Raw genomic sequence first — 12,753 nt, 5'->3', positions numbered from 1 at the left:
TCATCTACACTTTATTCCTCTTTTTATACTTTTAAATTTTTCCCTTTTTATCATTAAGACATAAAAAATAGAAAATAAATAAATTTTTGTAAAAAAAAGTAAAAAGGAGGATTTTTTGAAACTAAAAAAGAGATAGTATAGTTTTTTTTAAAATATTTTTTGGTTATATAGTTTTTTACTACGCTTACATTTTTAAGGGAAAATACTCATTTATGCCATCGAACTTTTAAAAAAGGTTCATTTATATCATCCATTAAAAGTTTGGCGTATCTATGCAATTATCGTTTAGAAAAAGACTTATTCATACCATTATTTTTTAACAGTAATTTTGTAAAACCATTTTTTACACTTGGCAAGTTCTGATTCAGCCACATCATTTTAAAAATAAAAATCATAAATCAAAATTCTAAAAAAATATTAAATAAAAAACCCATCCAAATAAAGACTCACCCAAGTAAAGACCCACCCAATTTTTTTTAAAAAAAATCCCTTATAACCCATTGATAACCCAATTTTTCATTCACTTTTATCCTAAATATCCTAACTAAGGACTGCAATCTCGTTTTTGAAGATTAAAGAGGTTAGTTGACATATTACTACTTCATAAATGAGTTGTGAAGGAAGAACCATAATTTTGTCGGATAAGGAGAAGAGACTGTTGTCCTTAAGTGAAGAAATCTCCCTTTTTTGTTAGAGTTTTCAGATTGAAAAATTAAAGGAAAGAAATGGGTCACTAATATAAGTTAAAGGGGTTCTTTAAAAATAGGATTTAAAAAAAAATATTGGGTGGTTTTTTTATTAAATAATAATATTAAAAAAAAATTATGTGGCCGAATCAAAACTTGTCACGTGTAAAAAGTGGTTTTACAAAATCACTGTTAAAAAATAATGGCATGAATGAGTTTTTTTCTAAACGGTAATGGTATAAATGAGCCAAACTTTTATCGAATGACATAAATGAGTCTTTTCTGAAAGTTCGATAGCATAAATGAGCCTTTTCCCATTTTTTTTTTTTTTTGTAAAAACAATTTTTTAGATATTGAAATTTCAAGAGAGAAGGGTGGGTGATACTTATGATCTTTTTGGTAGATATATTTTGTGGTTCATTTTTAATGTTTAACTATGGAATCATAAACAATTAATCTCATCAATCATTTTCAATGCATTGGAAACATAATTGAAGAATATATTCATTATTTGAGTTAATGGGTAAAAATGTCCAGAAAAAAAAAACTAGTTCATAATGTGAACATGTGCCTTTATTATTATGACCAAACTTTTCTCGCTGAAAGAATTTTTCCTTATGTATTTTGTCAAAATAACCAACAATTATCATAAATGTTGATTATAAATAAACTGTGTTAGTGAGTTTTGTGTAATCACGAGTAATAATAAATGACAATGATGATCGTACATAACGATTCATAATGGAATATTTAATTATAATAATTGAGAACTAGTATATGAGTGGTGAATGGTGATGAACGGTGAGATTAAATATAAAAAATAAATAAAGGAGTAATAAAATATCCTCTATGCATGAGTCATAAAATATTTGTGAAACGAAAAAAAGAGTAGATCGAAAACTGAGATCTTAATTATTCTAAAATTTCTTATAAAAATTAATTTCCTTATAAAAATTAGATAAGATAGTTAATATTTGAAATACAAATAATTATTAGTCAAATTATCATTAATGCAAAATATTTCAGGCCTGTTTACTAGAATTTACTTTTACAAATGAGATGCATGCAAAAATTCATAGACTATTTTCTTGCAAAATATAATTAGTAGTAAATTTTTTATTTTTTATTTTTTTTAAAAAAAGAAGCCCTTCTTCTCAAGGGAGTGCCACGAAAAAATAGGTATAAATCCTTTTTGGGATGCTTTAGACCCGTATCCGGAGGGCTTCAAGATTTGGGTCCAATTTCTCCACCTCTTCTTGCTGTTCCTTCCGTCTTCCATTCTCCTCCACCTTCCTCCTTGCCACTAAGTTCATCTTCCCGTCTTAGAATGACGACTGACATGAACCCGCCGCCGCCCCGGAACCCTAAAACCGCCGCGGTTGTAACCCAGGAACCTCATGCTTCAAACTTAGATGAAGTTTCGACCTCAAACTCTACTCAAACTTCAATGAAACCCCCACTTCTAAGCAATTCGGATTCAGATTCGGATTCATCCAAACAATTCGATCAACAGAAGTCCCAATCACAACCTTTTATTTCTCAAAGTGATTCAGAACCTACTAGTGATTCAGAACCTACTAGTGTCAATGCCCAAAAAGACTCCAACTTGAGTTTAATGAAACCTCCACCTCCAAAATTCCTTAGCAAGTCGAACTCGGATAAAATTGGTGCTGAACATGAACAAAGTGCCAATTCTCAAGATGACTCCAGCTCTGTGTCCCGAAGTAACGACACCAATGAAGACAAAAAGCAAGAACAACGATCAGCTGCTTCGGTTCCGTACACGATTCCGACCTGGAGTGGGCGTCCGTGTCATCGGTTTTATCTTGAAGTGCTTAAAGATGGATCGATCATTGATAAATTTGATGTGTATGTGTCTGCAAACTTATGTTTGGTTCCTCATAAGCTTATTCTTCTGTTGTGCTGGGTTTTAAGTACCACTTTCGGTAACACAATCAAACGAATCGATAAGGAAGAAATTTTATTGTGTCCTTCTAATTCTATGAATATATTGACTAAAACAAAATAACTACTGTCCTTGATTATCACATTAAGTTTTTTTTTTTTTGAGTAGTATCTATATTTTTGGTACAATTGCCTAATGTTTAGTTTATTGGTTTGAAATTGTCTATCATATTACTAGAAGCTACGTGTAAGGGTTACTGAGGTTTCTTATCAAGTGCTATCTTATTTTGTAGCTCCTACAATTGAACTTGCACAAGTTTAATTTTTCTAGTTAAACATTCTGTACGGGTTTCTATATCTCTCTTACTGTTCATGTCTCCCGAATGGGGAGGACGGCCCATTTGCATTGTTTCTGGGACTCTGCAAGGCTTCATTTTTTGTATCAGTTGCTGGGATTTTACTTTGTTTAATGGAATTCTTATCACCTTTTACTGCTGTCCAGGCACAAGAAGGGGGCGTACATGTTTGGGCGTGTTGATCTTTGTGATTTTGTTCTTGAACACCCGACCATCTCTCGCTTTCACGCTGGTAATGCTTCTTTACTTCTACAAGTGGTATATATGGGACTAACTTTGCTCTACCAGCCTTTTATTTCCTTATATCGTTGTGCTGTTGTGCTCTATGGATATTCTTGGTGTAATTAACACAATTCATATGCAAATATTTGTTCAGTTTTTTAAAAAAGATTTTTGATTGGCGTTGATTATGTAACCACCATCTCTTTGCAGTTTTACAGTTCAAGGGAAACGGCAATGCTTATGTTTATGACCTTGGTAGTACACACGGGACATTTGTTAATAAAAAAGAGGTATTTTAACGTATTATTATACCTATCAGTTACTCTAGTTAACTCAGAATATAAAACAGATGAGGAGGTTCAAATAATCAATTGCATGCCTTCAGCTTATGTATCTTGCCTTCAGCTTATGCATCATTCCTTTTTATAGTTGTCTGCTCTATCCTCTGCCCATAATTGTTACTGTCAAGATCATTAGTTCCATCCTTGTCATTTGTTATGGTGTGGTTTCATTTTTCAAATTAGTAAAGAGCATATATACTAATGGCTTGCCCATTTGCAAACTATTAGGTGACAAAGAGAGTTTTTGTGGATCTCCATGTTGGTGATGTCCTTCGATTTGGACAGTAAGTTATTAACTCCAGCTTGTTGAAGAAAACTGGCACTCTATGTTGTTATGTTATCTATCTGATAGGATGATAGTTAAAATCATGTATATTTGAGATTCTAGGATAGACTATATTCATTATGGATGGTTGCCTCATTCTGATATTATGATCCAGTAGTTCCACAGTGAGCTCTTTCATTTATCTTTTTTTAGATACAAATTTCATCATTCAAAATGAGAAGGCAAGTTGGATGAGAAGATTTTAAGACCAACAAAGTAATAATACGATGAATGTTGGGCCTTTAAGATGCAACATTTTCACAAGAAGAGTGTCCTAGAAGTACAAAGGTTATGTTGCAGGCGCAATGATACAAAACTACACTGGATTAAAAATGATCATGCTCGGAAGGAATAAACAAGTTCTCTTACTAGTGGTGTTATAATGTTTTGGCATTTTTCTAATGTTCTTCCCTTTCTACAGATCATCACGATTATACATATTTCAAGGACCAACTGACTTGATGCCACCGGTATGACAGTTGTGCTATTGCAATTCCAAAGATACTAATTATTTTTGTAATGACAATTGGAATGATATTAACTCCTATTTATTCCTTATCTATGTCACACCAGATGTTCTAGGGGTACAAGCTATTTAATGCCCTTGGTCGGATAATTCATAATTGTTCTTATTTATAAGTTAAAAAAGCAGAGTTCCTTTTATTTCTTAGAACATTTTATACAGTTATTCTTGCTTGTCTTGCCAATGCAATATAGCATTTTTCATCAAATCCCTTTTGGAACTGATTACCAGAACAGATGACACATATTCAACAAATTGAACGGCAAAATTTTACCAAACAGAACACTTTTATTAGAGTTAACTATTTTCAAATGCATTACTTTGTTTTTATGTTGTAGGAAGCTGACCTGAAGAGGGTAAGACAAGCGAAGATCCGGGAAGAGATGCATGACATGGAATCATCACTTCTCCGTGCAAAACTGGAAGCATCTCGTGCAGATGGGATCTCATGGGGAATGCGTGATGATGCTATTGAGGAGAACGAGGTCAGTTTATGTGTCTCATTTTCCTCTAGGGTATTTGGTATATGTTACAATTCTTTTTGGATAACAGTTATTACAGTTACTCTAGGATGTTCCCCTACACATATCAACTAATTTCTCACTGGCAAGGTTTTTAGTGTTAATTTTTCTCTTTTTGTTTTCCGAATGTTCCTCTCTGTAGGTTGTTAGACAACTTAAATCTCTGCAGAGGTGCAGAGCCCAATCCCCAACCCACCGTTATTTTTTTTTTGAAAGAAATTGTTTATGTATTTAAAATATTCAGCAACACCTTTGACAATGTTGTGGACTCCATAATAAGTGATACTGTCCAAGGAATTAAAGAGTCACGGGTTGTGCATGTAACTGTATGCTTTGGTTGCTTTCACCTGCTATAGACGAGTTAAACTTTTTTTCTGAGCACTGATCCCTTGCACACTGCAGTCATTCTTTCCTGCTATTATTCATTCAATATTTTAAATTCTTGTAGCATGTGATGAAATCCTGATAGAGTGCTATCCGAATTGATTTTGATGCTAGGATGAAGTTGACGAAATAACTTGGCAAACTTACAAGGGACAGCTTACAGAGAAGCAGGAAAAAACACGTGAAAAAGTTGTGAAAAGACTTGAAAAGGTACCCGTTTACTTAATTTCTCTATGTTACTGTTAACCTGAAGGATCTCTTGAGGAAAAGTACCCCTTTGCAAATGTATGCGAATCTTATTGTACCCCTTTTGATTTCAGATTGCTCATATGAAAAAAGAGATAGATGCTATTCGGGCCAAGGATATTTCTCAAGGTGGATTGACACAGGGACAACAAACTCAAATTGCTCGTAATGAACAGAGGATATCACAGGTTAATAGCTCCTTCATCATTTTCTCTTTGATTCCTTAATACTCAAAGAAGATATTCTTTTGTTCTATTTGGTGTTGAATATCACATGTTCATTTAACTCCTTTCTTATAAGGTCTAATAATACTCCAGTATACTGAGTGTTTTAGCAATATCCTAGGGTAGCTTGGCCACTTCCTTTAATTCATGTGTTGAAAATTTATCAGATAGTGGAAGAGCTTGAAAACTTGGAAGAGACTTTAAATGAGAGTATACGGGAAAGTCTTGGTGCACGCACTGGAAGGACATCCAATGGAAAGAAAAAGGAGCCTGAAGAAGAGGAGTTTTCAAGGTTAGTATGTAATTTGCAGATCTTCAATGATCTCAACTAACTTCATTGTTTGGTTGATGCTTTATGCAGTACATAATTCTTGAAATGATCTTAGGAATGTTAGATTGGCGTTTGGCCATGAAAATTGCGAGTATTTGAAAAAAAGTTGTGTTTGGCCATGAGTACCAATTGAAGTTGTTTCTGAATTTTTGTGAGTATTTTAGAGTGGAAGTATTGTTTTGGTGTTCTTTCACATTCCTGAAAATACAATTCTTTGGCCAAACGCACACTTGAAATTGTCGTGATTTTTATTTAGTGAGTGGAGCTAGTCCAGTGACAACATGTGGTTAGTACATAATTTGTAGATCTTCAATAATTTCAACAAATTTCATTGTGTACGCCGTATGTTTGCTTGAAATGATCTATATAAGGTTGGCAATATACTTGTGATTGTCATTAGTGAGTTGAGCTAGCGCATTGACAAGGTGACTTGAATTTCTTACCGCACAGTGAGGAGGATGAATTCTATGATCGCACACAGAAGCCTTCAAAGAGAAAAGTTGGCGAAAATCAATCAATTGAGACAGCTGATTCTCTTCTTGATAAGAAGGATGCCATTGTCAGGGAAATGGAAGACAAGAGAAAATTATTTCTTGATGAAAAGGATGGTACAGGTCAGGAAAGTGCAGTTGAAGCTGGAGATGAACTAGATGCTTACATGTCTGGCCTTTCATCTCAGCTAGGTGCGTGATTATTTTAGCAAATAAACTCCAAAATTGTCTGAATGCTAATTTCTTATCTCGTTGGAGGTAACATTTGGGTTTCTTTTTATGATATTATATATTTGAGATTTCAGTTAAATTTGACAAAGCTTGTGGAGTATCTGGTGGCATCTTATCATGCACTGGTCTCTCACTTTGTCTCTTCTGTTCATAATGGGACCAATCCCTAATGATTGGTATTATTTTTTTTTTTTGGTAACAAATGTAAAATATTACCATGCCATCAAGGAACAAGTACAAACTAAAGAGCACCTATTTCCAAGATCAGGAACTAGGCCTCCAACCAAAACAAACTAGTTACAAAGTAAATGCTGAATGAAAGAACTACATTTCTGTGCTTTCTTGGAATGACTAACTAAATTTAACCTTTCTATTATCTCCTTCTTTAACTGTGTTGCTACCTCTTTCGTATGTACATGCTTCCCTTTGAACCTTCTCCAATTTCTTATTTGCCAAGTGGTGTAAAACAGCTCCACAAATGGCTGCAATTACCTCCTCCTTAAATTGCTTCCAATGTTTCTTTTTGATGTTGCCTAGTACTTGATTGATCCCCTCTTTTTGCAAGGCAATACCTGTCCATTCACTAATCTCCTGCCATACACTTTTCATCCATGTGCATTTTTCAAACAGGTGTTCATTTGTTTCCATAACTTTCCCATCACATAGGCAGCATTCAATATCATCAACTTGAATATGCATCTTCAAGTTGATGATATTTTTAAGTTTTTTTTATTTTTTTTAATACATACAAATATGGTGCCTGCAGCTATTTTTTGGTGCATCTGGAATGAAAGAAATTGTAGATGTTTCGATGGGGTTTCAATTCCTAACCACATTCTTAAATCCAACTGTTTAGTCTGCTTATATAGTTGGTTCAACCAGGCCCCTGTAACCACAGTTGATCTTTTTTTGGACTTTGTCTGCTCTTTAGTCATCTAGTAAATTCTTGTACAGGAGCAGACCCCTTTTATGCTGTAAATATTTTGCCTTGCATCTTCTTGATGCCTTCTAACGAATTCTCCTTCATAAAAAAAAAAAGCTGTCAGTTTATAAGAAGAATGATTGTGCATTTATCTAAGAGAAATGCATTGGGTAGTTTTGTTCAGTTAACAACATGCATATCTGCTGAACGGTGTAGCTAAATCCTTCCACTCCAGTAACACTTGCATATTTATGTGTATGAGCATTCAATATTAAGCAAGGGATCATTTCTGATAGTGGAAGAATGGGTATCCCACCCATGAATTATATTCAAACTCCTTTATTGAGATAGAATTTTGATAGAATTTAGTATGCGTCTTTTGTTGACCTTTTACTTTTTGGTTCTGTGCCAGCTCTGGAGAAGGAGGAAAAGCTTCACAAGGAACTCGCTACTCTCCAGACGGAGTTGGACAGGGTACTTTACTTGCTTAAGATTGCTGATCCTACTGGTGAGGCTGCTAAAAAGAGGGAGCTGAAAGTACAAGAACCAAAGACCAATATGACCAAAACTGTTGCAACTGCTGCCCGTCAGCAGCCTCCACCCGAGCAGAACAAAAAAGATAGAGCAGAACCTAAGGTTTTAATGGAGAAACAGGATACTATTGATGCGAACTCTTCATTCAGTCAAGAAACAAAGAAGGAGATTGTGGCTGATGCAGCTGGTGGTAAAAATGTTGTGTACATTGCTAGTAAGCCCCAATGGCTTGGTGCTGTAGATGAAAAGAAAAAACAAGAGAAAGTTATTGAACGACAGACAGAACTGCAAGACAATGATCAATTTGTTGACTACAAAGACAGGAATAAAGTTTTGGTAAAACCAGATGCTACACAGTTGACTGCTGACTCTGGAATTGAAAGTGCAGCTCCTGGACTAATAATAAGGAAGCGCAAGCAAGTTGAGAAGTCTGATGTTACTGAAGTCAAACATTCTCAAGAATCCACTGGAGCTGATTTACAAGCAGAAGATGCGGTAGCTCTGCTGTTGAAACATTCTCAAAGATACCATAGTACTGATGATGAAGTGGAATCCAGCGGAGGTGATGTATCACATGAAAGTCAAACGAGGAAGGAAAAGAAAAAAAAGCAAAAGAAGGTTCTTGGTCCAGACAGACCATCATTTCTGAAGAGTGAGAAGGATTACAATTCTTGGGTTCCTCCTGAAGGTATGCCACTTATTTGGTTCATGCCTACGCTTAGTTGCTTACTAATGGATGTTCAAGTTTTTTTTTGACAATTTTGCTGGTCTTTGTGAAACTTTTACCAGGGCAATCAGGTGACGGACGCACCTCACTGAATGATCGTCTTGGTTACTGAATGGTAGAGATTTTGATCGTTTGACACATAACTAACTATGGGATGGGGTAGCTCGGCTTACAGATTGCTGATGGATCATGTAACTAAATAGCATTTACAGCTTGGTTTGAGATCTCATCTTGCGAAAATCCTTCACAGGGACATCTGAGCGAGAACATTTGTTGTTTGAAGAGAAGAAAAGAAATAGAAAACGTGAAGATACAAGAGCTGGATTATGATCCCATTCTCCCACTCTTGCTCCTGTACCTTCTGTTAACAAGAACCTGACACCTTCCTGATTGAATTGTATATAGAGATTGACTCGGAAAGGATAGAGATAATGAGAAAATGTGCTTGTAATGCAATGCTTTGTGCCCGCTCCAAAAAAGCTCATAAGTGATTTTGTGTAGCATGATACAAGTCGATTTTATTTTTGTATAATGTGTTCGACAACCAATTAATCAAGATTTTCAATGCACGAAGGCCCAATAGAAAGGGAACAGCTACCGTTTCTCTATTCTCAATATTTGATTCCAAAAACATCTGATTAAGAGTGAGAGATTGTATTCTTCTGAAGGCATGGAATTTTACATTTGAAAGCCATACCTCAAAGCTGACACCTTTTGGGAGAAAATAATTCTGCAGAATCTTATCATTCACCCTTAAAACCCCCAATCATAGTTGTGTTCAGGGGAACAACATAATTCTCTAGTGATTTTTCATACACTTCAGAAGTAGCTGTGCTTCATTGATCTTTACCAAAAGTCTCAACAGCCTTATCTGCTCCCAGAAACCTTTAAGTTCATATAGAACAGTCCAGTATAAATCGAATCCACCATCTTTTACAAGCAAAATCAGCTGCAAAATCGCTTTCGTTTTAAAAGCCCAGATGAAAAATCGAAAACTCAGTTCATGATTCTTCCGTTGAGCTTCTAGAATAGAAGATACAGTGTTACGACAAAGGAAATAAAACATGTACAACCATTTTCCCGATAGAAAGAGAATGACTTGGAAGAAACTGAACGATACATTTGAGAATTTAGGAGTTTCAACTCTGAACAGAGAGAATTAATATACTCAAAGTGATGTACTTTAACCGGAGATATCGGGAGGGTGGCCGGCGGCGGTTATTAAGATACTCAAGAGTCGAAAAATCAGTTAGTTGCTGTAAAAGCTACTAAAATAGTCTTGAGAGAGAGAGAGAGATTGCTTTAGTATAATAGCCCATTCAAACGCCAAGTTGGCCTTGGATTAGATGACTTGAACATTCTATAATTCTTATGGTACACCAATAAATATCACTTAAGATATAATCATAATAATAATATAAAATAAGTCTCACAAAAAAAGCTGCATAATCATAACCATGCTATTGTACTTGTAGCTAGCCCAATCTTCTTCTATATAATTGGGACCTAACATTACTAGCTAATACACCACTTGAGACAACAAGTGTTGATTAATTAATTAATACTACTAGATTTGACAGAAGTTGGGTGTCTGCAGTCACATTTTAATACAATATGGATGATCATGGGCACTTTGGGCCACCTCTTTTGGTCTTCCAGTTATTGTAGCAAGGGCAACTTTGCTTATTGCCATAGGTACCAGCAGGAACACACAAACACTTTGCACAGCATTTCTGGCAGAAAAACATACACGGCTTCTTATACGATGTCTTTGAACACCGGTACGTGCATTTTGGTTGACAATCTGAAAAATTACAACAACACACTTCATCAGGACGGAGCTACCTACCTTTATTAAAAATTTGTACGGTAATCTCAGCATTATTCCTATGAGAAGTTGAACTTAAAATTAGTTAGTGAGTTTTTATACCTTGAGGATGGAGTCTTCCCTCACTAACACCATACTGCAAACACCACATATAAAATATAGTTTAGTCATGGAAATTAAAATTGATCACCTAAGAAAGTACATAAAATCGCAAGATGGATCATACCAGTTGGTTATTTCTCTGTTGTTGCTGCTGCTCATCACGCATAATGTTGGCCCTTGAAACCTGAACACACAACCACACACATCATTTAATATATTTTCAACAATACGTGTATATATATATATATATATATATAATTCGAGTCGAAAACAATAGAGATGCGCAAAACATTTGGGCTCACCTGATTTTGAGTCAGGAAAACCACCAAAAGAACAAACAAGACAATGCTCATTTTCCCAGCCATTGTAGTAATTTTGTGTGAAGCTAAGAGAGGAAGTGAAGTGTGTAGAGCTTTGAGAGAATCGACTTCTATTTATAGAGAGGGATCTTCTCAAGTGGTTAATCTCTTTAGCCTAGCACTTGCTGTTGTCACACTCCAACAGTATCCCCTATGCAAAATTGAATAAATCTATACACAGCATCGATAGTTTGGTCCAAAATCTATTAACTGCATCAATATTTTTGGACCAAACTATTAACCGGAGCATTTTATTTCAATTTCGCATAGTGTAAGAAGTTTTTTGCCCTTTTTGTTCGTTTCAAGTCAATTTTTTTCTCATAGTTCAGTTCAAAAGCCATACATAGCATAATCTAAAAAGTATACATTAAGTACCAAAATAGTCCTCAGTATCAACAATTTAAATTTAAGAAGATAAAAAGAGATCACATGTCTTATTTATATTTTTCTCTGCTCTTAAAAGACGTTACACTTTTGAATGAAGTGGCCCCAACAGGTCATGTCATTAATGGTAACTGTTTAATTAATTACCAATTTATAGAAAAATGACAAACAAATTAAGATGAAATAAGCAAATATATAAATTGAAAAAATTGTCTATAATAGTATGTGAAACATATTTCTCATCTAGATCATTCAATTCTTAGTCTCCAAGCAGTAAGAAGGTGTGTGGGAGGGTCATTAATTCATAATTGTCTTTTTCAACCTTACCAAGGCACATGGCTCTGTTCTTCTTTTATTTGGGATAAAAAGGAAAATGAAAAGTTGAAAGCTAAAAAGTTTCTCCAAGTAGTGATACAAAATGAAAAAGAGAACAACAAAAAGGATGGAAAACACAAAACTGCTTACATTTTGGGTTTAATAGATGGAAAAACACTTAGGAAAGTGCTTTCTCTGAAAAATAAGTTTTTTTTTTTCATTTTGGATAAGTAGGAAAATATATCTCAAAAATATTTATACGTTAATCTAGCAAAATACAATAGGAATAACGAGTGTGAGATGGTCAAGAAGTGGGGGTTGGACGAGGTGGGGAGTGAGGGTTCAGGAGTGCGATGGTCAAGGGGTGGGGTTGGATAGATGGAGAGAAGACAATAAACTTAGAATGTCTCTTGACAATTATTTTCTCTATTTTATTTTCCTTATTTTAAAGAATTTATTTATCTAAAAAAAGAAAATATTTTCTAAAAATTCTTTAATTCATTAATTGAGATGAACCGTTAAATTAATTCACGAAGAGAGATTGGCTAAATTCATATAAGGAGTCTAACTGTTCCTCATCCCACTTATGTGGGACTTAACAATGAATAACCAAATATTTTTTGTGCTTCATTTTTTGAAATTTTTTTATATATCGAAATGGGTATGGTTACCATCTAGTGAATTCATTATCATATATCAACACCGAACTTCAAGTCAATTTTGATATTTTGAAATAGCTTACAATTCACACCAGAGATGTAATTTGCGCTAGACAAGCCCGATGAAATGAGCTCAA

At 34.6% G+C, this 12,753-nt stretch overlaps 2 protein-coding genes across 2 annotated transcripts; one reads left to right on the top strand and one right to left on the bottom strand.

The window, feature by feature from the left end:
• Window positions 1-1,769: 1,769 nt before the first annotated feature.
• LOC101247975 (uncharacterized) lies at window positions 1,770-9,584 on the top strand. The gene is made up of 12 exons (XM_004232077.5): window positions 1,770-2,555; window positions 3,094-3,179; window positions 3,380-3,459; window positions 3,739-3,794; window positions 4,257-4,305; window positions 4,697-4,843; window positions 5,378-5,473; window positions 5,584-5,697; window positions 5,901-6,025; window positions 6,515-6,747; window positions 8,121-8,930; window positions 9,032-9,584. The coding sequence occupies exons 1-12, from the start codon at window positions 2,014-2,016 to the stop codon at window positions 9,079-9,081; spliced, it is 2,388 nt and encodes a 795-aa protein (XP_004232125.1). The 5' UTR covers window positions 1,770-2,013; the 3' UTR covers window positions 9,082-9,584.
• A 699-nt stretch (window positions 9,585-10,283) lies between these two features.
• On the bottom strand, window positions 10,284-11,304 carry LOC101248254 (protein GAST1-like). Its single transcript, NM_001309377.1, has 4 exons — window positions 11,202-11,304; window positions 11,024-11,083; window positions 10,900-10,933; window positions 10,284-10,773 (listed from the first exon to the last, which is right to left on the bottom strand). Exons 1-4 carry the CDS (start codon window positions 11,262-11,264, stop codon window positions 10,592-10,594), a joined length of 339 nt encoding a protein of 112 aa, NP_001296306.1. The 5' UTR covers window positions 11,265-11,304; the 3' UTR covers window positions 10,284-10,591.
• Window positions 11,305-12,753: the final 1,449 nt, after the last annotated feature.

This window comes from Solanum lycopersicum, chromosome 2 (genome assembly GCF_036512215.1).
Source record: "Solanum lycopersicum chromosome 2, SLM_r2.1".
Taxonomy (NCBI): domain Eukaryota; kingdom Viridiplantae; phylum Streptophyta; class Magnoliopsida; order Solanales; family Solanaceae; genus Solanum; species Solanum lycopersicum.
The sequence above is the reverse complement of the archived record's forward strand: the minus strand, read 5'-3'. Positions and strand labels throughout refer to the sequence as shown.